This window comes from Spermophilus citellus, assembly GCF_964194105.1.
Source record: "Spermophilus citellus genome assembly, chromosome: 18".
Taxonomy (NCBI): domain Eukaryota; kingdom Metazoa; phylum Chordata; class Mammalia; order Rodentia; family Sciuridae; genus Spermophilus; species Spermophilus citellus.
Genome location: NC_138200.1, coordinates 22,360,172 through 22,387,379, shown reverse-complemented (window position 1 = coordinate 22,387,379; position 27,208 = coordinate 22,360,172). Strand labels below are relative to the sequence as shown.

Sequence of the window (27,208 nt, the reverse complement as noted above, 5' to 3'; positions counted from 1 at the left end):
GCCTTGGTGCTTTGATGAAGGCACCAAGTGCCTTGGTGGAGTTGAAGAAAAATGTAAATAATTTTTCTATGTTTTGGCCTGTTCCAGTGAAACAAAACTTGACTGGTTATGGGATCATTTTCCAATCTGATGGAACCATCAGAAAAATTGGGCACACTCATGTTTTGCCCACCATGTTGCATACAGTTATGTAGAAGTGGAAGACAGGTTGAGAAATACTGAAATAAGAATTCCTATCAATGAAATAATATGGTATAGTTTCCATTGTACCCAGATTTGATATTTTTATTCTTGTTTTGATGGGTACTTAAAGCTTTCAATTTATAAAGTATTTAGGAAGACTGGAAAACTCATACCTGTACCAAACCAATGTACACATTTATATATACATCAGATACATGTAAAAATATATTTATATATAAGTTTATTTGTAAAAATGTCATTGCTTATACTCTGTGGTTCTGCTTGTACCAAATACGCTAAAAGGTAATTGTGGATAGAGATCGTTAGCATTTAGAGGACCATACATAAAACTAGATTGGTCTCCTCTTCCCCCAGTAGAATGATCTTATGTGACCCAGAAAATCTTATTTAATAGTCTGCGATAATGACTGTTAGAAAACAGGTAATAGACTTTTGCCAATAAAAGCTTGAAAATTTGATTTTTGTAAGAACTTTAAAGTATCATAGTATAACTAGAGTTAGAATATGGAACTTATTTTTACCCTATGAGCTTTGTATTTTATATTGAACTATTAGAATAGCTGTTATAATAGCTGTTTTATGTTAAAAAATAAATTTTTTAACATCAAAATGAATAGTTCGTGATTATAGCAGTAGTTTTAAAAATCATTCTCAGTATCTTTTAAATACCAAACGATTGGGTCTTTCAGAAGTGTTTTAAAGATGATATGAAGATTGTGCTCAACATAATAAAATGGAGTTTCTAGAAAAGTAAGCTTTGGACTGTTTTTAAGAGCTATACTCCCCAAATATTTTGGGAAGAAGGTAGCATTTCTTGTTTAAGTGGTGGAGTAGGGTGGAGGATCGTGGCTTTTCAACTGTTGTCTTAACTAATTTTGAACATTTGATAGACAAAGAGAAGCAAAATATGTATGAAAGTTTACATGTCAAATTTTAGTTTGTACTTAAGTTTTTAGAAAATGTAATGAGAGAGGTTTTAAATACCAGAAATCTTAAAAACAATTCCTGGGGCTAGGGTTGTGGCTCAGTGGTAGAGCGCTTGCCTAGCATATGTGAGTCACTAGATTCGATCCTCAGCACCACATAAAAATAAATAAATAAAATAAATGTCTATCAACAATTAAAAAATCATAAGATATTGGCTAGCGGGCAGCATGGCCTCCAGAGATCATGTACCAACTGATGTACCAGAGTCTGCATTTGACACCCTAATATCTTTTTTAATTTAAATACATATTGTTTCACAGTTAGATCTAGACATAATAGAATGTAAAAGCTTAGGGCCCCTTTATTTATCATTTTTGTTTTTTCCCAGACAAAATAGGCATTTTGCATATTGTTTCTTACATGTGTACTATAAAAATTATATTTTAGTGGTGTAAGTAGGAAAAATTTAATGGTACTCAGTTTCTCTCTGAACAATTCATATTCTGATGTTAAAATATTATATTTCCCAAAATCTTGTGAATTTACTTTTAGTGAGAATAAATGTCTAATTGGTGAATAAAGATTTTATGGCATCTTATTTATAGGTTTATTACCATGAATCTGACTTTTTGTCTTCTAGGCTTTTTCTGGAACTGTAATAGAAAAAGAATTTTTATCCTCTTTAACACCACACCCAGCCATTGCTCATCCTGTACTACCCACCATTCCGGAACGAAAAGAAATTCTGTCAGAAGTATCAGAAGAACCTGCAAAAAGGGTTTCAAAGTTCAAAGCTGCCAGATTGCAACAGAAAAACTAGGAAATGGGAGTTTACATCCTAAAACCTAGTTGTGCATTTTTAGAATGTATAAGCAAAATATGTTACATGTAGTTTGAAATAAGGTGTTTTGAGTTAGTTTGGTAGCAAGTTCTCTTATCAGTGATATTACAAAAATCATAGTAAATGTTTGAATACATTAATATTCAGCTTGTTTTGTTAATTCTCTGACTACTAAGTTGGCCTTACAATTTTGAATTATTTTTCAAAGAACACAGTTCATATGCATTGCTTTTGTGTTTTAAACTAAATACAAGCAGTTTTGTACCAGCTGTGATGTTGTGTGTACCATATGGACCATTTAAAAGAATCTTTTAAGATATCAAATAGATTCAACAATTATATTACTTGCTTTTGCATTTTAAAGGCACTTTAAAAAAAAATCTACTTCCCTCATAGGTTTTGTAAGCTAGGTGGCTATTTAAAAGAAAGAAAGAAAAACAAACAAACAAAAACCTCTTCCCTTTTAATGTCATACTGTAATCTTTAAGACAGAAAGCTACATGTATCCCATGGGAAAGTTTCTTTGACTGGAAGAATGATATTTTGTAAAGTATTTCTTTTCAAGTAAAAATTTTATGAAACTTGGTTTCTAAAATGTTGCGAACTTTATGATTTAGAACTGAATATGGAAATGTCTTTGATTCTTATGTGTATATACCACACAACAGAGTCTTGAATTCTTACAATTCCATAGGAACTACTTCTCCCCCTTCTGTATAGTTTTCACTGGGATTTACCTTTGGGAGAGAAGGAAAGTTTGTCTAGATGCTTTAAAAAAAAAATGAATGAATGAATGAATTTTTCAAATAAAATTTTCTTATGTTTTAATCTTTCCAACATTTTCATTCTTTAAGCCTACTCTACTACTAGTAAATAACTAGATAACATATTTACTTTGTTACTTTGTAGTAAAATTCCTTAAAGATAAATTCAGTCTAACATTAAAAATTATGCTGCAAGTGTTAATAATTAGCTTGATGCATGCTAAAATGTAGCTTTTAAAAAGCATTCTGCATTAGAACTAAAATAAGCCATCAATGCCAGTCCACCCTCTATTCATGGATAAATATTTAAAGGTTATTTATAGCTTCTTTAATGAATTCTTGCTTAAACAAAGTGAAATTATGTCCTAGAAAAGTAGAAGCTATTTGTAACTAGAACAGCACAACTGTAAAAAGTTTTATGAATATGTATTTTAATGATAAAGGGGTGAGCTTGAATCCCCAGTAATTAATGGATCATTTAGAACAGAGAACTGATTTTGAAAGATCACCTAAAAATGTAGAAAATTTGTTCTTTAGTGAGTTCTGATCAGCTGTATGTTTTGTAGTTAAAAACAGGTTTTCTTTCAGTTCACCCTGTTCATAAACCAAATAGTGCGAACCACTCATAAAGGAGTTCTCCCTTTCTTTCTCAATTGCTATTTAAGTGAACCTTTCTGTGCTAACACCCACTCCCTGCCCCTGGTTAAAACAAACTTTACTGTAGGACTGTGGTGGTATTTAGAGATGTATAATTTCAAGAGTATTGTCATTAAATATTTTTTCATGTTTATGAACTTCATTTTGAGCCTGCTGTTTATATAGTCTGTTACTTCCTTCAAATAATTTTTCTTTCATAGAATATGGTAGTAGAAACAACAAAAAGTGTTTGATAACATATTTTTTGTATGTTCTGCTCAAGACCATATGAAATAGTGTTGCCCCATTTCATAATTTCAATCTTATAGCAAAGTTTTACATTATAGCTTGAAGTTATTAAATTCAAATTTCCTTGGGACAAAATGAAGCTGGTCTTAAGGGTTCTGCTTTAAACCACTGTAAAACAGAGCAGCAGACCAAAACACTCTTTTCTTCACCTTTACTTTGAACTAATTTTAATGCTACCACCAAAAATTGCACCAAACAGTACAGAGATTTCCTGTATGCCAGCTTCCCCCAACATTATAACATACAATGTTTCTACAATGATCAAAACTAGGAAATTTATATTGTTGTAATTCTACAAACTGCAGATCTTATTTGAATTTCACCAACTTTTCCACTAATGTTCCTTCCAGAATCCTGTATAGTACCCTAACTTTAGTTATTATTGTTCCTTAGTTTCCCCTGATCTCTGACAGTTCCTCAGTTTTTCCTTGTCTTTTTTTACTTGACATTTTTGAAGAGTACTGATTGTAGAATGTTCCTCAGTTTTTTTTAATATACTCACATGATTAGAATGAAGTTTTGCATTTTTGACAAGATTACTATAGATACACATCATATCAAGATGTTCTTGTTAGAGATACCTTCTGCTGTGTCATTTCAAGAAATCTTTACTTCAAATTGTGAACCGTAATCACTCGGTTAAGATGATGTCTGTCCTGGGCTGAGTGGCGCACACCTGTAATCCCAATGGCTCCGGAGGCTGAAGTAGGAGAATGAGAGTTCAAAGCCAGCCTCAGCAAAAGCGAGTCACTGAGCAACTCACTGAGACCCTGTCTCTAAATAAAATACAAAATAGGGTAGGGAAATGGCTCAGTGGTCAAGTGCCCCTGAGAGAAGATGTCGTCAGTGGAGCTCTGTCAGGAGGTATCTCCGTTGTAAAGTTTATATCTTTTCCTTTATACTTAATATCTCAGGGGATCATTTAAGATTGTGTAAATCTTTTTTTTCTCAATGTGGAGCCAGAAATTTTGGCATCTATTGTTGGGTCTTGTCTGTAACAGCACTGTTGTATTTTCCTAATGGTGATTTTCTGTTTTCTCCTTTCCTTCTACATTTGTTTTTTTTGGAATTCTTTGTTCTAAACAGTGCCTCCACCCATACCCTGTTAATTTAATTTTTATATCAGTATGGACTCCTGGATATTTATTATATTCTGTGGATTAAAATTCAAAACTATCATTGTTATGCAGCTCAGTTTGTTCTATCTTTGGCCATTAGGAACTCCTTTGCAGTTGGCTTAGAAGTTCATTCAACAAGTTCTTTATTTTTTTCTTTTCTTTTCTTTTCTTTTTTTGAATACTTTCTTACCCTGTAACACCAAAAATTTTACAGGCTCTGCTTATATATTTACTTGTCCCAGCACTGGAATCAACCACTTCTCCAGGGAACCCTGTCTCTTTATTGGACAATGGGGCTTAGAAACCAACCAACATCTGTTCATGTATTTACTGTCACTGAGCTGTCATTGCTTCTTGTCCTTTTCAGATGAGAGAAATTTATGTGTATACTTACCAACACACACTTTTGTATGTTTAATTATATTAAAAACCATGAGCTTATACTGATACTTGATTTTAACTACCATAGGACTTATGTTTTCAAGTTTTTACTTTTTTATGACTTCTTTTCTCCAATATGGATAAACCTTGGCTCTTATCTAAATGTATTTATTGTTTTTTGAGTGTAATACTCATTAGTTTGGAAATACTAATTTGTACCCATAGGAGAAACACATTTATTAAGTACATTACACTATTTAAGAATAGTTCTTTTTGTGGTAGCCTTATATTATGTGGAGAAACTGTTTCCCAAAGTTACACAGGCTCATTCTTGTCCACTCTCTTCATTGTAATTGTCATTCATTTGTACTACAGCTAGTTTGTCACTCTCTGAATTCCATTGAGGCTTCTCAGCATATCCCTGGTTGGTTTGAATGGTTTATTTGGGGGGGGGGGTCTGTAAAGGAATGTGAACATTAATTTTGGTTCTCAAGAGTTGAGAGTTGTATGGAAAGGCATACTTAAGAAAAGTGTCACTCCCTTCTCTGTTTTCTTCTCTCTCTTCAATTCCACCTCCCTCCTTCCCATTCCCAGCTTCTCTCTGTTAAACCCCTACTTACCCATTTTAAGTAACTGATGTTTTTAGTTTCTAGTTTAACATTTCTTTTGCACAAAGAGCAGATGTTTTCTACATATCTTTTTATATTTCTTTAGTGAAGGACACTCTCCACTGCTTTTTAATTAATGTTTCAATTAATAATACACCCTGGTAACGTCACCATGTCAGTTTATACAGACCTTATTCTTGTTTACAAAGATAGAGTACTCCATTGCATAGGCAGATCACTGTTTGCTCAGCCACTTTCCTATGTATGGGCATTTAGGGTGTTTCCTGTATTTTGCAATAACGTATACTGATGTAGTAAATCACTTTGTATTTTTTGTATCATTGAAGATTTTATCTTTGAGGTAGATTCCTAAAAGTAGGATAGATGAGCTGTCTGCACAATTAGTATATACTTTTTACTATTACTACATGTTTTCTTTAGCAAAATCTATTTTTAAATATATTTGTTTTGTTCCTTTATTGAGGACGTGTTTTTAACATATATGATTGCGTATCTGCATTTTATTGAAGATTCTTTTTTTGTTTGTCTGTCTGCTGGGGATTAGAACCCAGGGCCTTACGCATACTAGGCAAGCATTTTACCACTGAGCTACATTTAAATAATGATTTAGGGAAAATATAGTGTCTTAAACGGACTTTAGTCATTGAAGTATATTGTGTTGTATAGTTATGTTCATTTTGCTACAAAATTTCAAATTACTTATGCTTGTGATTTATATGAATTTTCCATTTATTGTAGTATTTCCAAATTCATAAAATTCACTTATCTACTTACTTTATGGATTTGTCTTCTCCATAAGAAACAGCTTTCCAGGGTTAAAACTAATCTATGTGTCCTTTAGTTGAGTGGCATATATACCCCCAGGTAAATGCCTCTAAGAATTCCTCAACTACAGTAAATATTTATGGCTTTTGTGTCTAATTTATTGGTCGGTAATATCAAATTTTTACATTTTAAAATACTTTCTCGGTTATTTAAATTTTATTTTTGAGGAATATCAGGATAAAAATTTTTGCTGTTCCTTTAACCAATGAATCAGATATTTTTGAGCACTGACTGTCAAACATTTTTTATGAACTTTATGTGAATTATTTTTCATTAACAGCCTAGTAATATGAGTACTACTGTTTTATTTTTCTCCTATTTCCCATTTTAGAGATGTGGAAACAAAGAGAAGGATACAGCTACATTTTAAATCATATGACTATTTAAGTGGGTTAAACTCAAGCATCCTTGCTCCAAAATCAGCTTACTTTAAGACTTTTTTTTTTTTTTTTTTTTTTTTGGTGGTGGTGGGGGGGCATTATCTGCTCTCTCCAAACAAGAGTACTTAGCTAGTAAGAAAATATGTGACCTGTATAATATTTATGATCTTACCATTAGTTCAACTTTTAAAAATCTGAATTTGAAACTTGTTTCTTGAACTTCTTACATGAGGGAATTCATTTTGACATCATTGGTGGAGTCTCAATGTTAATTTGGCTATATGCATAAAAGAAATCAATATGTAGGTAGAGAATAATAGAAGAGAGATAGTGTAACAATTATTTCATTGAGAAAACATTTTTTCCTTTACATTAATTTATGTACATACACACATGAGTTTAGAATTTGTATCTCAAATGGCCTCGGTGGCCTTCTTTATCCCTAATGATTTTTTTTTTTTTTTTTGGATACCATAGAGGTAGTTAAATATTTTCTTAGTATAACAGGTTTCATCTTTTGTGTGTAAATGTGATCTTTCTGTTTTGTTTTTATGTGTGTATTATATGTGTACCTAATGGTAGTAGTATTGTAAATAGTTTTTAACATACTGTGATGATACCCTATAACTGTCAAATATAATTTGTGTTTATTATAATTACTCTTGTTGGGACAACTTCTGTCTCACTTTGGGCATTATGTTCCTGCTTCTTGTTTATTGCTTTTCCCTCCTTACTATTGTTTAGATTCATGCCCCTCCCACCCCTTGCTCCCATATTCTTGCCACTGATTCAGCAGTTATATTATAATTTTGCATGGGACACTTGGTTTTTAAAATGTGCACATTTTAAAAAAAATTTTATTGTTGGTTGTTCAAAACATTACATAGTTCTTGGCCTATCATATTTCACACTTTGATTCAAGTGGGTTATGAACTCCCATTTTTACCCCGTATACAGATTGCAGAATCACATCGGTTACACATCCACTGATTTACATATTGCCATACTAGTGTCTGTTGTATTCTGCTGCCTTTCCTATCCTCTACTATCCCCCCTCCCCTCCCCTCCCCTCCCATCTTCTCTCTCTATCCCATCTACTGTAATTCATTTCTCCCCCTTGGTTTTTTTTTTTTTCCCTTTCCCCTCACTTCCACTTGTATTTAATTTTGTATAACCCTGAGGGTCTCCTTCCATTTCCATGCAATTTCCCTTCTCTCTCCCTTTCCCTCCCACCTCTCATCCCTGTTTAATGTTAATCTTCTTCTCATGCGCTTCCTCCCTACTCTGTTCTTAGTTACTCTCCTTATATCAAAGAAGACATTTGGCATTTGTTTTTTAGGGATTGGCTAGCTTCACTTAGCATAATCTGCTCTAATGCCATCCATTTCTCTGAAAATTCTATGATTTTGTCATTTTTTAATGCAGAGTAATACTCCATTGTGTATAAATGCCACATTTTTTTTTTTTTATCCATTCGTCTATTGAAGGGCATCTAGGTTGGTTCCACAGTCTTGCTATTGTGAATTGTGCTGCTATGAACATCGATGTAGCAGTGTCCCTGTAGTATGCTCTTTTTAGGTCTTTAGGGAATAGACTGAGAAAGGGGAATAGCTGGGTCAAACGGTGGTTCCATTCCCAGCTTTCCAAGAAATCTCCATACTGCTTTCCAAATTGACTGCACCAATTTGCAGTCCCACCAGCAATGTACAAGTGTACCCTTTTCCCCACATCCTCGCCAGCACTTGTTGTTGTTTGACTTCGTAATGGCTGCCAATCTTACTGGAGTGAGATGGTATCTTAGGGTGGTTTTGATTTGCATTTCTCTGACTGCTAGAGATAGCATTTTTTCATGTACTTGTTGATTGATTGTATGTCCTCCTCTGAGAATTGTCTGTTCAGGTCCTTGGCCCATTTGTTGATTGGGTTATTTGTTTTCTTATTGTTTAATCTTTTGAGTTCTTTGTATATTCTGGATATTAGGGCTCTATCTGAAGTGTGAGGAGTAAAGATTTGTTCCCAGGATGTAGGCTCCCTATTTACCTCTCTTATTGTTTCTTTCGCTGAGAAAAAACTTTTTAGTTTGAGTAAGTCCCATGTGTTGATTCTAGTTGTTAACTCTTGTGCTATGGGTGTCCTATTAAGGAATTTCGAGCCCGACCCCACAATATGTAGATCGGAGCCAACTTTTTCTTCTATCAGATGCAGAGTCTCTGATTTGATATCAAGCTCCTTGATCCATTTTGAGTTAACTTTTGTGCATGGCGAGAGAAAGGGATTCAGTTTCATTTTGTTGCATATGGATTTCCAGTTTTCCCAGCACCATTTGTTGAAGATGCTATCCTTCCACCATTGCATGCTTTTAGCCCCTTTATCAAATATAAGATAGTTGTAATTTTGTGGATTGGTCTCTGTGTCCTCTATTCGGTACCATTGGTCCACCCGCCTGTTTTGGTACCAGTACCATGCTGTTTTTGTTACTATTGCTCTGTAGTATAGTTTGAAGTCTGGTATCGTTATACCGCCTGATTCACACTTCCTGCTTAGAGTTGTTTTTGCTATTCTGGGTCTTTTATTTTTCCATATGTAGTTCATGATTGCTTTATCTATTTCTCCAAGAAATGCCATTGGGATTTTGATTGGCATTGCATTGAGCCTATAGAGAACTTTTGGTAATATCGCCATTTTGATGATGTTAGTTCTGCCTATCCATAAACAGGGTATATTTTTCCATCTTCTAAGATCTTCTTCTATTTCTCTCTTTAGGGTTCTGTAGATTTCATTGTATAAGTCTTTCACCTCTTTTGTTAGGTTGATTCCCAAGTATTTTATTATTATTATTTTTTTGAGGATATTGTGAATGGAGTAGTTGTCCTCATTTCCATTTCAGAGGATTTGTCCCTGATATACAGGAATGCCTTTGATTTATGCGTGTTGATTTTATATCCTGCCACTTTACTGAATTCATTTATTAGCTCTAATAGTTTCTTTGTAGACCCTTTTGGGTCTGCTAGGTATAGAATCATGTCATCTGCAAATAGTGATAATTTAAGTTCTTCTTTTCCTATTTTTTTGCCTTTAATTTCTTTCATCTGTCTAATTGCTCTGGCCAGTGTTTCAAGAACTATGTTGAACAGAAGTGGTGAGAGAGGGCATCCCTGTCTTGTTCCAGATTTTTAGAGGGAATGCCTTCAATTTTTCTCCGTTCAGAATGATGCCAGCCTGAGGCTTAGCATAGATAGCTTTTACAATATTGAGGTATGTTCCTGTTATCCCTAGTTTTTCTAGAGTTTTGAACATAAAGGGATGCTGTACTTTGTCGAATGCTTTTTCTGCATCTATCAAGATGATCATATGGTTCTTATCTTTAAGTCTATTGATGTGGTGAATAACATTTATTGATTTCCGTATATTGAACCAGCCTTGCATCCCAGGGATGAATCCTACTTGATCATGGTGCACAATTTTTTTGATATGTTTTTGTATCCGATTCACCAGAATATTATTGAGGATTTTTGCATCTAGGTTCTTTAGAGATATTGGTCTGTAGTTTTCTTTCTTTGAAGTGTCTTTGTCTGGTTTAGGAATCAGGGTGATGTTGGCCTCGTAGAATGAATTTGGAAGTTCTCCCTCTTTTTCTATTTCCTGAAATAGCTTGAAAAGTATTGGTATTTGTTCTTCTTTAAAGGTTTTGTAAAATGCTGCTGTATACCCATCTGGTCCTGGGCTTTTCTTAGTTGGTAGTCTTTTGATGGCTTTTTCTATTTCCTCAATTGATATTGGTCTGTTTAGGTTGTCTATATCCTCCTGACTCAATCTGGGCAGATCATATGACTTAAGAAATTTATTGATACCTTCACTATCTTCTATTTTATTGGAGTATAAGGATTCAAAATAATTTCTAATTATCTTGTGTATTTCTGAAATGTGTGTTGTGATATTGCCTTTTTCATCCCGTATGCTAGTAATTTGAATTCTCTCTCTTCTTCTTTTCATTAGCATGGCTAAGGGTCTGTCGATCTTATTTATTTTTTCAAAGAACCAACTTTTAGTTTTGTCAATTTTTTCAATTGTTTCTTTTGTTTTGATTTCATTGATTTCAGCTCTGATTTTAATTATTTCTTGCCTTCTACTTCTTTTGCTGTTGTTTTGCTCTTCTTTTTCTAGGATTTTGAGATGAAGTGTGAGATCATTTATTTGTTGTTTTTTTTTTCTTTTTTTAAGGAGTGAACTCCAAGCAATGAATTTTCCTCTTAGAACTGCTTTCATTGTGTCCCATAGATTCCGATATGTTGTGTCTGTGTTTTCATTTATCTCTAAGAATTTTTTAATTTCCTCCTTGATGTCTTCTATAACCCATTGATCATTCAGTAACCTATTGTTCATTCTCCAAGTGATGCATGATTTTTTCCTTCCTTCTTTTATCGTTGATTTCCAGTTTCATTCCATTATGATCAGATAAGATGCATGGTATTATCTCTACTCCTTTATAATGTCTAAGAGTTGTCCTGTGACATAATATATGATCTATTTTTGAGAAGGATCCATGTGCTGCTGAGAAAAAAGTGTAACTGCTTGATGTTGGGTGGTATATTCTATAAATGTCAATTAAGTCTAGGTTATTAATTGTATTATTGAGTTCTATAGTTTCTTTATTCAACTTTTGTTTGGAAGATCTGTCCAGTGGTGAGAGAGGTGTGTTGAAGTCTCCCATAATTATTGTATGGTGGTCTATTAGACTCTTGAACTTGAGAAGAGTTTGTTTGATGAACATAGCTGCACCGTTGTTTGGGGCATATATATTTATGATTGTTATGTCTTGTTTGGTGTATAGTTCCCTTGAGAAGTATATAGTGTCCCTCTTTATCCCTTTTGATTAACTTTGGCTTGAAATCTATTTTATTTGATATGAGTATGGACACTCCTGCTTGTTTCCGAAGTCCATATGAGTGATATTTTTCCCAACCTTTCACCTTCAGTCTATGTATGTCTTTTCCTATCAAATGCGTCTCCTGTAGGCAGCATATTGTTGGATCTTTTTTTTTTTTTTTTATCCATTCTACTAGCCTGTGTCTCTTAATTGGTGAGTTTAAGCCATTAACATTTAGGGTTATTATTGAGATATGGATTGTTCTTCCAGCCATATTTGTTTATTTATGTTACTTAACATGGTTTGTTTTTCCTCTTTGATTATTTTTTCCCTTTACTGTACTACCTCCCACTGTTGGTTTTCATTGTTATTTTCCATTTCCTCTTCCTGTAATGTTTTGCCGAGGATGTTTTGAAGAGATGGTTTCCTAGCTGCAAATTCTTTTGTTTATCGTGGAAGGTTTTAATTTCATCTTCCATCCTGAAGCTTAATTTCGCTGGATACACAGTTCTTCGTTGTAACCCATTTTCTTTCAGCGTTTGAAATATGTTATTCCAGGATCTTCTAGCTTTCAGAGTCTGTGTTGAAAGATCAGCTATTATCCTGATTGGTTTACCCCTAAATGTAATCTGCTTCCTTTCTCTTGTAGCTTTTAAAATTCTCTCCTTATTCTGTATGTTGGGCATCTTCATTATAATGTGTCTAGGGTGGATCTCTTATGATTTTGCACATTCAGCGTCCTGTAGGCTTCTAGGATTTGGGATTCTGTCTCATTCTTCAAGTCTGGGAACTTTTCTCTTATTATTTCGTTGAACAGATTGCTCATTCCTTTGGTTTGGACCTCTATACCTTTCTGTATCCCAATGACTCTTAAGTTTGGTCTCTTTATGTTATCCTATATTTCTTTCATGTTCTGCGCATGGTTTCTTAACAGTCTTGCTGAGCTATGTTCTTTTCACGTTGAAATACTTTGTCTTCATTGTCTGATGTTCTATCTTCTAAGTGTTCTACTCTGCTGGTAGTATTCTCATTTGAGTTTTTAAGTTGGTTTATTGCTTCCTGCATTTCTAGGATTTCTATTTGTTTGTTTTTTATTACCTCTATCTCCCTGTATAGTTGATCTTTTGCTTCTTGGATTTGTTTATGTAATTCATTGTCGAAGTGATGTTTCATTGTCTGATTTTGCTGTCTAATGTTTTCCTTGAGACTCCAGATCATCTGAAGCATGTATATCCTGAATTCTTTATCTGACATTCCATTGCTGCAGATATTACCTCTTCTAAAGTTGAGTTGACCTGCATTGCTTATGGTCCTTTCTTTCCTTCTTTTCATACTGCTCGCCTTTCTTTCTGCTTGGTGAAACTGTTGTGTTATTAAATTTCCCCCCTATATATTTATATTGCTCTTGTATAGTTGCAAAGTCTCCCTTGCAGGCGCGGGCGGCGGCTGTGCTCCTCCTCCATTTGGGGTGATCTATCACGCCGGCGGGCTTCTGTGCCCCTTCTCTGGGTCGCGTGGTCTGCCTACCTTGCGGGCACAACGTCTGTGCCCCTCCTCCAATAGGGGTGATCTGTCTACCACACTGGCAGGCCACTGGGCCTGTTCTCCAGGTTGCAGGTCTGTCTACCTTGTAGGCGCAGGCGATGGCCATGCCCCTTCTCCAATTGGGATGATCTTTCAACTAGGCCGGTGGGCCGCTGGGCCCCTTCTCCAGGATGCCCGGTCTGCCTACCTTGCGGGCGGCAGCTGGGCCCTTCCTCCAATTGGGGTGATGTGTCTACCACGCCGGCCGGCTGCTGGGCCTGTTCTCCCTGTCGGTCACAGGTCTGCCTACCTTGCAGGCGCGGGTAGCGGCTCTGCCCCTCCTCCAATTGGGGTGATGTGTCTACCACACCGGCAGGCCGCTGGGCCAGTCTGCCGGTGGGTCGCAGGTCTGCCTACCTTGCAGGCGTGGGCGGCGGCTCTAAAAATATGCACATTTATAGCTATCCTCTTTCTAAAGACAGTATTCTGACCACATCATTATGAAGTTTGTAGTACTTTGGTCCCATTTGTTTTCCCTCATAGCTTTATTAAGGTATGATTCATATACCATAATCTCCATTTTTAAGTATACATTTTGGAGTTTTAAGTAGATTTAAACTTGTGCTACTTTAGTGGCAACCCAATTATAGAACATTTTTTTTACATCAAAAATATCTTCAGTGATCATTTACAATCAATTCCCGTTCTTACCTGTAGCCCCAGTCCACAACAAATCTGTTTTCTCTTTGTATATAGAAATTTTCCTCCTCTGATGATTCATGTTCAGTAGAATCATACAAAATGTAATGTTTTACCTTTTTGATTATCATGTTTGTGTGGTTTGTCCACTTTTTGTTGTGCAACAGTAGGTATTTACTGTTGCATAGTATTCCCTTGTGTGGATATACCACGTTTTGCTTATACATTCACACATTGATGGACCTGGAGTGTTTGTATGATTATGAATAATGTTGCATTGAACATGATACAACTCTTTGTGTAAACATGTTTTTATATAAGTAAATAGGATTTATTTTTATATAAGTAAATAGGTCAAACCTAGCAATTTGAACATAGGTTGAAGTTAGGTTGATCTTAAATTGAACTTAAGAAATTGCAGATTTCCAAAGAAGCTGTGTAACTTTACATTGCTACCAGCAATGTATTTCTAGTTTTTCAACATTCCGGGTAGCACTGTTAGTGTTTCTTTTTTTAGTATTGCCATTCTAGTGGCCACTATCATAGTTTTAACTTATATTTTCCTATTGACTATAGATGTTGAAGATTTTTCCCTAATAGCTTTATTAAGGTACGATTCATATACCATAATCTCCATTTTTAAGTATACATTTTGGAGTTTTACGTAAATTTCAACTTGTGCTATTTTAGTGGCATATCTTCTTTGAAGTGTATTAAAACTATTTGCACCATATAAAATTGTTTTATTATTGAGTTGTAAGAGTTCTTTATATATTCTAAATGCAAATTCTGCATCATGTGTGATTTGTAAATATTTTCTCTTAAGTCTGTGGCTTGTCTTTATATTTTTAAAATTTGTCTTTTGAAGCACAAGTCTTTCTTTGGTTTTAATGAAGTCCAGTTGGTAAATTTTAAATTTATGTATTATACATTTGGTGTCTTAAAAATTCTTTGTGTAACCCAAAACTTACAAAGGTTTTTCTCATGTTTGCTTCTAGAAGTTTGATAGTTTTAGCTCTTACAGTTAGCAATATGGTCAATTTTGAGTTAATTTTTGTGTATGGTGTGAGGCAAGGGTCTGTATTCAACTTTTTTGTGTGGATAGTTTTGATACTTAGTTATTCCAAAAGATTATCTTGTTGCTATGAGTGTTTTGGCGGCTGCTGCTGCTGCGGCTGCTGCTGCTGCTTCTCCTCCTCCTCCTCTTCTTTTTTTTTTTTTTTTTTGGAAATATTTTACCATAAATGTAAGGTTTTTTTGTGTACTCCTATTATTTCATCTGTTTTTCTCTATGCAGAAATCCCTTTGGGGATTTTTGTACAGACTAGGTTGAATATATAAATGAACTTGAGAAGAATTGCCATGCTAACAATGAGTATTCTAATCCATGAACATGAAGTATTTATTAGTTTAGATCTTGATTAATTTCTCTCAGCAGTGTTTCTTAGTTTTCATTGTGTAACTCTTATACTACTTTTGTTAAGTTTCTAATTTCTTGATTCATTTTGATGCTGTTGTAAGTGGAGATGTTTTCTTAATGTCTTTTTTGAATTATTTGTTGCTAGTATATAGAAATACAACTTTTTTTTAATATTGACTTTAATTCTACAACCTTACCAAATTCATTTATTGCTTCTTGTCAAGATATATGTGTGTAGGGTTATGTGTATTCCTTAACATTTGCTGCAATACAGTGTTTTATCTGTGAATAGAGATTAATTTTTTTTTCTTGTCTGACAGCTCTGACTAGAATCTCAAGTAAACATTGAAGACAAGTGGGGAGAATTAACAGCTTTGCCTTGTTTCTGTTCTTAGGGCTAAGGTATTCAGGCTTTCATCATTAAGTATGTTGGCTATAGGTTTTTCATATATATATATATATATATATATATATATCATGCTGTTTTACATTAGTTGATCTTCTGATCAACTCTGGGATAAATTTTACTTTATAATATGCATAATAATTTTTATGTTAATGAATTTTTCTTGATGATGTTTTGTTGGATATCTGGCATATATTCACAAGAAATTTGGTCTGTCATGTTCAATTCTTGTGATATCTTGGCCTGGCTTTTTATATAAGGATAGTTTTGACCTCACAGAATGAGAGATTAGTTTATGAAGGACTGGTATTATATCCTTAAACATTTGGTAGAATTTACTAGTGAGATCATCTGGATCTACACTTTCCTTTGTGGGATGTTTCATAATTGCTATTCAGTTACTTATGATTTAATTTATATTTTTATATTTTTTCTTGAGGTTCATTTTAGGCCCAGAATTTGTCCATTTGATATAAATTGTCTCATTTGTCATCATAAAATTATTTGTGGTCTTCCCTTGTAAATTTATTTAATTCCTGTGGAGTCGGTAGTAATGACATTTCTGATTTTTGGTATGTTTGTTTTGGGTCAGTCTAACTAAAGTTCTGTTGATTTTGTTGATCTTTTCAGAGAAAACCTTTTGGTTTTGTTTCTCTATTCTTTTTTTCTAGGTCATTGATTTCTACTGTATCTTTCTTATTTCCATCTCTTTCCTTGCTTAAAGCTTAATTTGGTCTTTTGTAGTTTTTTTTTCACATGTTATTCATTTGAGATGTTCATTTTCTAATGTAGACATTTAAAAATATAAATTGACCTCTAAATACTGTCTTAGCTGCATCCAGTGAAGTATGATCTATTGTCTTTTCATTTTCTTCTAGCTAAGAATATCTTCTCTTTTCTCTTGAGATGTTATTTTTGAATTGTGGGTTATTTAAATATGTATTGTTTAATTTCTGGATATTAGTGGGGTTTCCAAGTTTTCTTTCTGGTGTTCACTCTGTTGTGTCTGAAGAGCATACCTACTGTATCATACTTAGTGTCTGTTAAAATTTATTAAGACTTTTTCAAATAGATAGTATATGTTTTCTCCTGTGTGCTTCAAAAGATTATGGGTTCTGTTGTTATATTACAAAGTGCTGTATAGATGTCATGTCAGGTTTATTGTTGTTATTGTTTTTTTGTGTTCTTGATATTTTTTTGGTCTACTTGGTTTATCTGTTATTGGTAGTGAAGTATTGAGGGAGGCCTTAAACTGTTATTGTTGAGTTGTCATATCTTTTACTTTCATTTATTTCTGTTCCATGTGTTTTTTGGATTCTCTTGTTAGGTTTGCCATTGTTAACCATCCTTATTTATTGATATTATATAATGTCCCTCTCGTAACATTTTAATATTAAAGTCTGTTTTTTTCTGAGATTATTACCACCACCCCAGCTCTGTTGTGGCTACATTTGCATCTTTTTTAAATTGTAACCTTTTGTGATTTTTGGATTTTAATATTTCATGTAAACAACATGTGGTTTAATCTTATTTTTTAAAAAAATTCTGATGGTCTACCTTTTGACTGTATCATTTATTCACATAATACTGATATGCTTCATTTACATCTGCCACTTTGCTGGGATGATGATGATTCTCCTCCTCCTCCTCCTCCTCCATTTTTATTGTCTTTGGTTGCCTTTTTTGTGTTAAAAAATCTTTTTTAGTGTAGCCTTTAATTCCTTTGGTGGGGATGGGGGCAGTTAATGGGATTGAACCCAGGGCCACAGTGCATGCTAGGCAAGAACTTTACCACTGAACTCCATCTGCAGTTTTCTTCTTCTTATACAACAGGAATTTATTTCTCACTTTTTTGGGATTTGATCAGTCAAAGATCAAGGCTTATTATTACTGGCTTATTTGGTTCTTGCCAAGTATTCTTTTCCTTCCTTGCAAATGCTGCCTTCTTACTGTGTCCTCACACAGTGGAAGAGAACTTTACTAAGTTTCTCTAGTTGTTGCAGGATGCATTTTAACTTACTGTTACTTTAGAATAATACTAAATTCCAGTAAAATGTAGAAACTTTGTTTCAGTATCACTCTAGTCCCTTCCTCTTCCTTGGACCTATTATTATAATATACAATACAAAGTTACACATTTTTTCCCCATGGATTGTCTTTTATATTTGCCTACATAATTACCAGTACTCTTTAATTTTTTTATGTGGATTCAAGTTACCATTGGTGTCATTTTCCTTTCAGTCTTGTAAGAAAATTTCAGTAGCAAGAAATTCTTTGGCTTTATTTATCATGGATCATCTGTATTTTTGTCTTCTTTTTTTTTTTTTTTTTTTGGAGGACAGTTTTACTGGACAGAGAATGACAGTAGTTAGAATATGTTATACCATTTCCTTCTGGCCTTGTGTGTTTTTATTGGGGTTACCCTGTGTGATGAGTCAGATTTCTCTTACTGCTTTGAAGCTTTTTGTTTGGCCGGGGGTGGATATTTTAATGTTTATCTGGCTTGCATTTTATTGAGCTACTTGGATATGTAGATTAATGCTTTTCATCAAATTTTCAGTTTTCAGACAATTAAAATGTTTTAAGGCCTATACTTCAAAAAACTTGCAAACTTTTATGGGTTTATTCTCCTTTCTGAAACTTAACCATTATGTATATATTAATGATTGGTTATATTCATGGTTTCATGCTCTGTCCATTTTTCACTCTTTTTTTTTTCTTCCTGCCTTTTGTATTATATCATTCCTATTGATTTATCTTAGGTTTACTGGTTCATCCTTATGTATTCAAATTAATTGTTGACTTCCTCTAGTGAATTTTTTGCTTTAGTTATCATGCTTTTCAGCTCCAGAATTTCCATGTGATTCCTTTTTATAATTTTGATCTTTTAAATGGTGTTCTGTGTTTGATTAGGCATTATTTTTATGCTTCATTTAAAGATTATTTCTTTTTGTTCTTTGAACAAATATATATATGTACATGTGTATATATATACATGTGCCCACATGCATGCTCTCTCTCTCTCTCTCTCTCTCTCTCTCTCTCTCTCTCTCTCTCTCACACACACACACACACACACACACACACACACACACGGCTGCTTTGAAGTCTGTCTGCCAAGTCCAACATTTGAGACTCTTCCAAAAGTCTGTTTATTGATTCCCTCCACCCCCAGGATATAAGCCATTATTGACTGTTTAAAATTTGACATTAACCGCTCTGGATTCTGATCCCTTTCTACCTGGGCTGCTTGTTGCTTTTTTGTTTGGTTGATTTGGTTTGGTTATGAGATAATCTGTCCAATGTGTGGCCTCTTGATGTCTCACTTGGGTTTTTTGTTTGTTTTTAAGCTGGCTACTTACTGGACATCTTGAGATCAGTATAGTTTAGTGATAAGCCAGTAATTGGTCAAACATTGTACTTAAAATGTCTTGGTTCAGTAAGGCTTTTATTCTTTGTCAGTGGATGACTGGTTTGGAGAATGCATTCATAATTCATGTAATTTACAAGTCTTCTTCAGGAATGTATAAATAGCTAGAGCCTTCTCGGGTCTCTACTTAGCATGCTTATAACTTACTCTATGCCCACTACTTTACAAAATGCCAGCTTATCAAGGCCCATTGTTGTCCCACTTCATGGTTGTTCCTGTGAAATTTCTAGCCAGTCCGCTGATCTCTTGGTTGGCTCAAGCAATGCTGCAACCTCAATCAGCTGCAGTATGAGCCTTTCTCATTTGTTTACAACTAAAATTGCTATTGTTTTCAACAAAGCCCCTGGATGGTAAATTTTTTTTCACATTGCTACAAATAGATTGATTGAGTCCTCTTCAACAAATTGCCCAGCTTGGAAGTTGTTGGTATGCAACAAGATGGCTATAATGTCAGATAGTTCCATCATTCTTACCCAAATTTTAGCAATTTTCTTGAATAAACATTTCTCAATTAAGTGTTACACTTTGATCAATCTCTAGAGTCTTGAAGTAGTTGTTTTTTGATATTTTTGTCCAAGTTTTAAAAAAATAGACTAAAGATCAGGTTTGGAGTCATAGTAATATTGAGCAGACACTAGAGATATCCTGTTTATCCCGTGTCACACATACAAGCCTCCTGAATTTTCAGTATTCCCCACTGAAGTGATTCATTTGTTACATTTACTGATCGTACACTGACACATTGTCACGCAAAGTCCATATTTCATCTTAATGTTTACTCATGCTGTACAACCTGTAGGTTTGGACAGATAAGTAAGGACATATATTTACCATTGTGATATCATACAGAATAATTTAACTGCCCTAAAAATCCTCTGTACTATACATATGCATTCCTCTCTCTGTCCCAGTCCCTTACAAGTCTTTTCCAGAAAGTCATGGTTGGCCTTTTCATCTAGGCTTCTTTCACTTAGTAATATTTATTTAAATTTCCTCCATGTCCTCAAGAGTTGATAACTGTAGAATAATATGCCATTGTCATGAGGTACTACATTTTGTTCATTCCCCTACTAAAGGGCAACTTGGTTGCTTCCAACTTTTTGGAAACTATCAAAAAGCGGCCATACTTTGTATACAACCAGAGATATGAAAAACTGCTCTATATTTGTAATATGAATTGTAATGCATTCTGCTGTCATATATAACAAATTAGAATAAATTTAATTTAAAAATGTGGCCATAAACATCAGTGTGCAGTTTTTCATAAGGATATGTTTTCAGCTACTTTGGGTAAGTACAAAGTGGCATGCTTTATAGGAAATGCAAATTGTCTTCCAAAGTAGAGCATAGTTTTGCAATCCCACCATCAATGAATGAGAATTCCCATTGTCCTACATCCTTATTGGCATTTGTTGTCAGTGGTCTGGGTAGTGGCCAAACAAGTAGGAGTGTAGTGGTAACTCATTTTAATTCGCATTTCTCAGATGACATATATAACGTAAAACATTTTATCAAATGCTTATTAGCTGCATGTCTTTTTTTTGATGAGGTAATCTCTTAAGAATTTGTTATATTTTAATCAGGTCATTGTTCTTATTGAGGTTAAAAGTTCTTTATATGTTTTGGATAATATTCCTTTATCAGAAATGTCTTGAAAACATTTTCTCCCTGTGTGGTTTATTTTTTCATTCTCTTGACAGTGTCTTTGACAAAGCAACAAAATTTAATGAAGTCTGTCCATTATGCCATATTCACAGTCTTATTTTCTAGAACCTTCCCTTTCTTTCTCCTTCTCCCAGATCTGCTGCTCTGATCTCCCTCCTACTACTATTGTTTCAATTGGTGCACAACTAATGTATATATACATACATATATGTGCAGGGTTCATTGTGGTATATTCACACATGGACGTTAGCATAATTTGTTAGTTGTTCCCCAGTACTTCCCACCAATCTCCCTTCCTCCCTCTCTCTCTCTCAATCCCCTTCCTGTATTCTATTGGTCTCACTTCTATTTTCATAAAGTCTTACCCCTCCTTTTTTTATCTCTCTCTAGCCTCTGCTTTTGCGAGAAAACATTTGACACTTGACTTTCTAAGTTCGGCTTATTTCACTTTGTGTGATGTTCTCCAATTCTATCAATTTACTAGCAAATAATATAATTTCATTCTTTTTTATGGCTGAGTGAAACTCCATTGTGTATATGTACAACATTTTCTTTATCCATCTGTTGAGGGCACCTAGGCAGATTCAATAACTTGGCTATTGTGAATTGTATTGCTATAAAAATTGGTATGCATGTATCACTTATGGTATGCTTATTTTAGTTCTTTTGGAAAAGTATCAAGGAGTAGGATAGTTGGGTTATATGATGGTCCATTCCTGGTCTTTTGTTGAGTTTCCATACTGCTTTCCAAAGTGTTTGTACTCATTTGAAGTCCCACCAACAATGTGTAAGTGTACCTTTTTCCCTGTATCCTTACTAGCATTTGTTGTTATTTGCATTTTTTGATGACTGGCATTCTAACTAGAGTGAGATGAGAGCTCAGTTTAATTTTGATTTGCATTTTGCAATTTTTCATATATTTGTTGGTATTTCTTTTTTTTATTACTAAATGTCTCTTTAATTCATTTGCTCATTTTATTGATTGTGTTATTTGGGAATTTCTGAATATTAATCCTCTGTTGAAAGAGTAGCTGGCAAAGATCTTTGTTTTCTCAGTCTGTAGGCTCTCTCTTTACATTCTTAATTATTTCCTTTGCTGTGCAGAAGCTTTTAAACTTGATGCCCTTCTACTTATTGTCTTTTTCTTCCTTCCTTCCTTCCTTCCTTCCTTCCTTCCTTCCTTCCTTCCTTCCTTCCTTCCTTCCTTCCTTCCTTTCTTTCTTTCTTTCTTTCTTTCTTGTATCAGAGATTTAATTCACGTCTCAATCCTTTTTATTTTTTAATTTGAAAATTAGAGAGAGGTGCTCACTAAATTTCTGAAGCTGACTTTGAATTTGGTATCCTCCTGTCTCAGCCTCCCAAGCTTCTGGGATTACAGGTGTGGACCACCACACCCTGTCTTGTTTATATTTTGAGCTTTAGGAATTTTATTAAGAAAGTTAGTGCCTGTGCCAGTATGTTGAAGTGTTGACTCTATGTTTTCTTCTAGTAGTTGCAGTGTTTCTAGTCTTAATTCCTAGGTCTTTGATCCACTTCAAATTGATTTTTGTGTAGGGTAAGAAATAGAAATCCAGTTTTATTCTTCTACATATAGATATCGAGTTTTCCCAGATGCCCCCCCTTTTTTTAAGGTTTTTTTTTCTCCAATGTTTGTTTTGACATCTTTGTCAAGGACCTGTAGTTAGGGAGGCTTATCTCTGTGTCTTCTGTGCCATTGATCTTCATTCTTTATGTCTGTTTTTATGCCAATACAATGCTGATTTTGTTACTATAGCTCTGTAGTATAATTTGAGATTAGGTATTGTGATGCCTCCAATATCAATGTTGTTTGGGCTATTCTTAATCTTTTATTCTTCCATATGAATTTCAGGACTGTTTTTCTTGGTCTATTAAGAATGCCATTGGTATTTTGATGGGAATTGCATTGAATCTGTATGGTGCTTTTGGTAGTATGGCCATTTTGGCAATATTATTTTTTTCTACCCAAGAACATGTGTGGTTTTTTCGTCTTCAACAGTCATCTTCACATTCCTTCTTATATGCCATTTTTTTAAAAAAATATTTTTTAGTTGTAAATGGATCTATTATTTATTTATTTATTTATTTATTTATTTATTTATTTATTTATTTATTTATTTATTTATTTATAGTGCTGAGGATCAAACCCAGGGCCTACACATGCCAGGCAAGTGCTCCACCACTGAGCCATGACTCCAGCCCCTCTTAAGCCATTTTCATTGTAGAGGTCTTTCATTTCCTTAGTTTTATTCCAAAGTATTATTTTGGTTTTTTAGAGGTTATTATGAATGGGATAGTTTCCCTGATTTCTTTTTCAGTAGATTCATTATTGGTGTGAAAGTTATTGATTTGTGTATGTTGATCTTTTATCCTGCTACTTTGCTGAATTTGTTTTTTAGCCCTAAAAGTCTTCTGGTGGAGTTGTTTGGGTCTTCTAAGTGTAGGATCATGTCATCAGCAAACAGAGGTAATTTGACTTCTTCCTTTCCTATTTGTCTCTTTAATTTCCTTCTCTTGCCAATTTCTTGGCAAAAGGATTAAGAACTATATTGAGTAGAAGGGGTAAGAGTGGACATTTTTATTCTTTTTTTTTTTTTGTACCAGGGATTGCTCAGGGCCACTTGACCACTGAGCCACATCTCTAGCCCTATTTTGTATTTTATTTAGAGACAGGGTTTCACTGAGTTGCCTAGCACCTTGCTTTTTGCTGAGGCTGGCTTTGAACTTGTGATCCTCTTCAGCTTCCTGAGCTACTGGGATTACAGGTGTGCACCACTGCACCTGGCTATTCTAAATTTTTGTGGAAGTACTTTTAGTTATTCTCCATTTACTGTGATGCTGGTTTGGGGTTTGTCATAGATAGCCTTAATGATGTTGAAGTAAGTTCCTTCTATCCCTAGATTCTCAGAGTGTTTAATATGAATGGTGTTGAATTTTGTTGAAGGTTTTTTTTTCCTATATCTATTAAGATGACTGTGTGATTTATTTTTGATTATGTGGTTTTTGTCCTTAATTCTATTTATGTGGTCAGTTACATTTATTGATTTGTATATATTGAACCAACCTTGCATCCCTGGGATGAAAACAACTTTATCAAGGTACACAATCTTGTTAATGTGTTTTTTATTTTTTAATCTTTTTTAGTTGTTGATGGACCTTTATTTATTTATATGTGGTGCTGAGAATTGAATCCAGTGCCTCACACATGCCAGGCAAGCACTCTACCACTGAGCCACAACCCAGCCTCTTGTTTAATGTGTTTTGGAATGTGGATTGCTAATATTTTTTTAAGGATTTTTGTGGTTATTGTTCATCAAGATGTTGTTCTATAGTCTTATTTTTCTTGATGTGTCTTTATTTGGGTTTGGTATCAGAGTGATATAGGCTCCAGAGAATGAAGTTGAGAGTGTTCACTCCTTTTCTATTTACTGAAATAATTTGAGGAGGATTTGTGTTAGTTCTTCTTTAAAGGTCCAGGAGAACTCAGCTGAGAATTTGTGTGGGGTCCTCAGCTGATATTTTAGGCATAAATATTTACTATTGTCATATCTCTTTATTGAATTGTTCCCTTTACCAGTATGTAGTAACTTGGTCTTTGTTTCTTTTGATTAATTTTTATTGAAATCTGCTTTGTCAGATATGAGAATAGCAGCTGGGTGTGGTGGTGCACTTCTGTAATCTCAGCATCTTGGGAGGCTGAGGCAGGAAGATTATGAGTTAAAGCCAGCCTCAGCAAAAGTGAGGCACTGAGCAACTCAGTGAGACCCTGTCTCTAAATTAAATACAAAATGGGGCTGGAGATGTGGCTCAGTGCTTGAGTGCCCCTGAGTTCAATCCCTGGTACAAAAAAAAAAAAAAAAAAAAAGAGCTTCTCCTGCTTGTTTTCCAGCTTCATTTATATGGGATATCTTTTCCCATTCTTTTATGTTCAGTCTTTGGATATCTTTGCATCTAAAATGAGTCTCTTGCAAATAGCATATGGTTGAGTCTTGTTTTCAATCCACTCTATCAGTCTATGTCTTTTAAATGAACAGCCAAGACCATTTACATTCAGTATTATGGAGAAATGTTTATTATTTTCTGCCATTTTGATTTCTTTCATATATTTAATTTGTTCTTAATTTTTATTTGCTTAACTTCTTTTCTAATGAGCTTCATCCCTTTTGTGATTTTTCTCTCCCTTATCCTGTGTGTTAAAGTATTGCTGAAGCTTGAGCATGGTTAGAGCATGTGTAAAGCAAGGTGCACTGTCTCATGGCTGGGTTGTAGGTGTAGCTCAGCAGCAGCGTCTCTACCCTGTGAACTTGTAGTGTCCTGTTAGATTCCTAGCACCTCTCCAAAAAGGGGGAAACAACAGCAACAACATCAGAAGCACAAACAATATGCAACATTAAAATAAATACTTTGTGCTTGCTATGATGTCTGTAGCTATTAATTACCACAAAAAGAGGAGTGGTTGGGTCAGAAATTAATAACAGCAACAACAATAAATAGCCCTGAGCCAGATCTAGCATTAACGAAAACAGCAGGTGTCAGTTGCACTGTTCATAGTACTAATAACCACAGCAACGTGAATGGTGGAACAGCAATCATATAAATTAAATTGTTCTAAAATAAGACAGTAAAACTACAGTTAATAGAAGAAAAATGGAGGCAAAAGAAATTTTAAAATATTCAAAATGTGAACATAGAGAAAGCAAGTGACATCTAGCTTTAAAGCAGAAGAAAAAGAAAAGGACAAGAAAGTTTAAGAGGGAGAAGAAAGGAAATAAAGAGCAATGAGAAACAAAAACAAGCAAATGAAAAAATCCTAACCCTCAAACGATAAAGCGGAAGTAACAAATGGATGAAAAAATGATATAAAAATATGTATGTATGTAAAACACACACACACACACTAGATTGATGCACCCCCAGGGAGGGGCAAATGCAGAATTCTCAATGCAAAATTCCAGTAGCTGGGGTTTGGTTCTAATCAAACATTTGGAACTTTTTCAGGTGGTATGTGCTCCAGAGAGATTAGATCAATACCTGCACAGGGCCAGGCAGATGGTGATCTCTGCTGGGCATCTATATTTCAGGGACCTCCAGAGAACTTTACTCATATGGAGGGATAAGCAACCCTCCACAGGTCTCCTACCACTTGTGAATGTGGGCTTCCCAGCTCAGTCTCTAGCAGAAATCATGCTCACCTGTCCAATTTATGGACCCTTGTCACCTGGTCATGGAAGTTGCCAGACTCAAAGGGAAAGTGAGTCATCCCAGGCACACCCTAGCCTCACAATATTTGCTGTGATCTGGTATTCCAAAGCAGCAAGCTGCAGTATGGCCACTCCAAAATGGTTCCCCACCTCAGTTCTCCATTTGCTGGTTAAAAACCAGCAAGCTCTCTACACAGCCTCTGGTCAAGTTAAATTCAGACTCCTTTTCTGTTCTACAGGCTTTTATATGCCAAGTTTGTTTGCTGTGTTTCTTTTCTTTTGTGTTGTCTTTCTCTTGGGAAGTGAATTAGTGGTGCTTTTGCCACCAACTTGAATCCAATGTACTCTTTTGCTCTTTGTGCAGATCACCTGAATTTCTGGGTGTCTATAATTCTGTGACTGTCTGATATTGAATTTCAGTTAATTACCTCTGTCACTTAGCTGAAGTGTGATTCTCCTGCTGCTTCAATCCAGAGCCACGGAGCCACTGAAAAGTGCAGACTTCCTCTAATCTGCCATCTTTGATCTCCATAAAGTCCATCCCATCAATTTTTTTTAAATTTTTTAGTTGTAAATGAACACAACATCTTCATTGTGTTTGTTTGTTTATTTATATGTGGTGTTGACATTCAAACCCAGTACCACACACAAGTTAGTTGCAAGCACTCTAGCACTGAGCTACAACCCTACCCCTCATCAATTTTTCTTTAATGGACTGTGCCTTTGGTGTCATAAATACCTGGAAGGCTAAACCAAATTTTTTACAGATTTTCTTCCTGTGTTCTATGAGTTTTATTGTTTGCTTTTATGTTTATACTGTGATCCATTTTCAGTTAATTTTTGGGAAGAGTGTAAGAAACATTTTTTTTTTCATGTGAATGTCAAGTTGTTCAAGCATCACTTGTTGAAAAGGCTCCAGTGTGTTGCATTTATTCCTTTTAAAGATCAGTAGACATATGTCTAA

General features: G+C 34.6%; 1 protein-coding gene across 3 annotated transcripts in view; it reads left to right on the top strand.

Annotated features, from left to right (window-relative positions):
• Positions 1-3,526, top strand: part of URI1 (URI1 prefoldin like chaperone) — a 66,812-nt gene extending 63,286 nt beyond the window's left edge. For all 3 annotated transcript variants that reach the window (XM_081274606.1, XM_081274608.1, XM_081274607.1), the window contains one exon: positions 1,772-3,526. In XM_081274606.1, coding sequence (XP_081130732.1) covers positions 1,772-1,951 — 180 coding nt within the window. In that variant the 3' untranslated portion in view covers positions 1,952-3,526. The remainder of the gene's footprint in view (positions 1-1,771) is intronic.
• Positions 3,527-27,208: the final 23,682 nt, after the last annotated feature.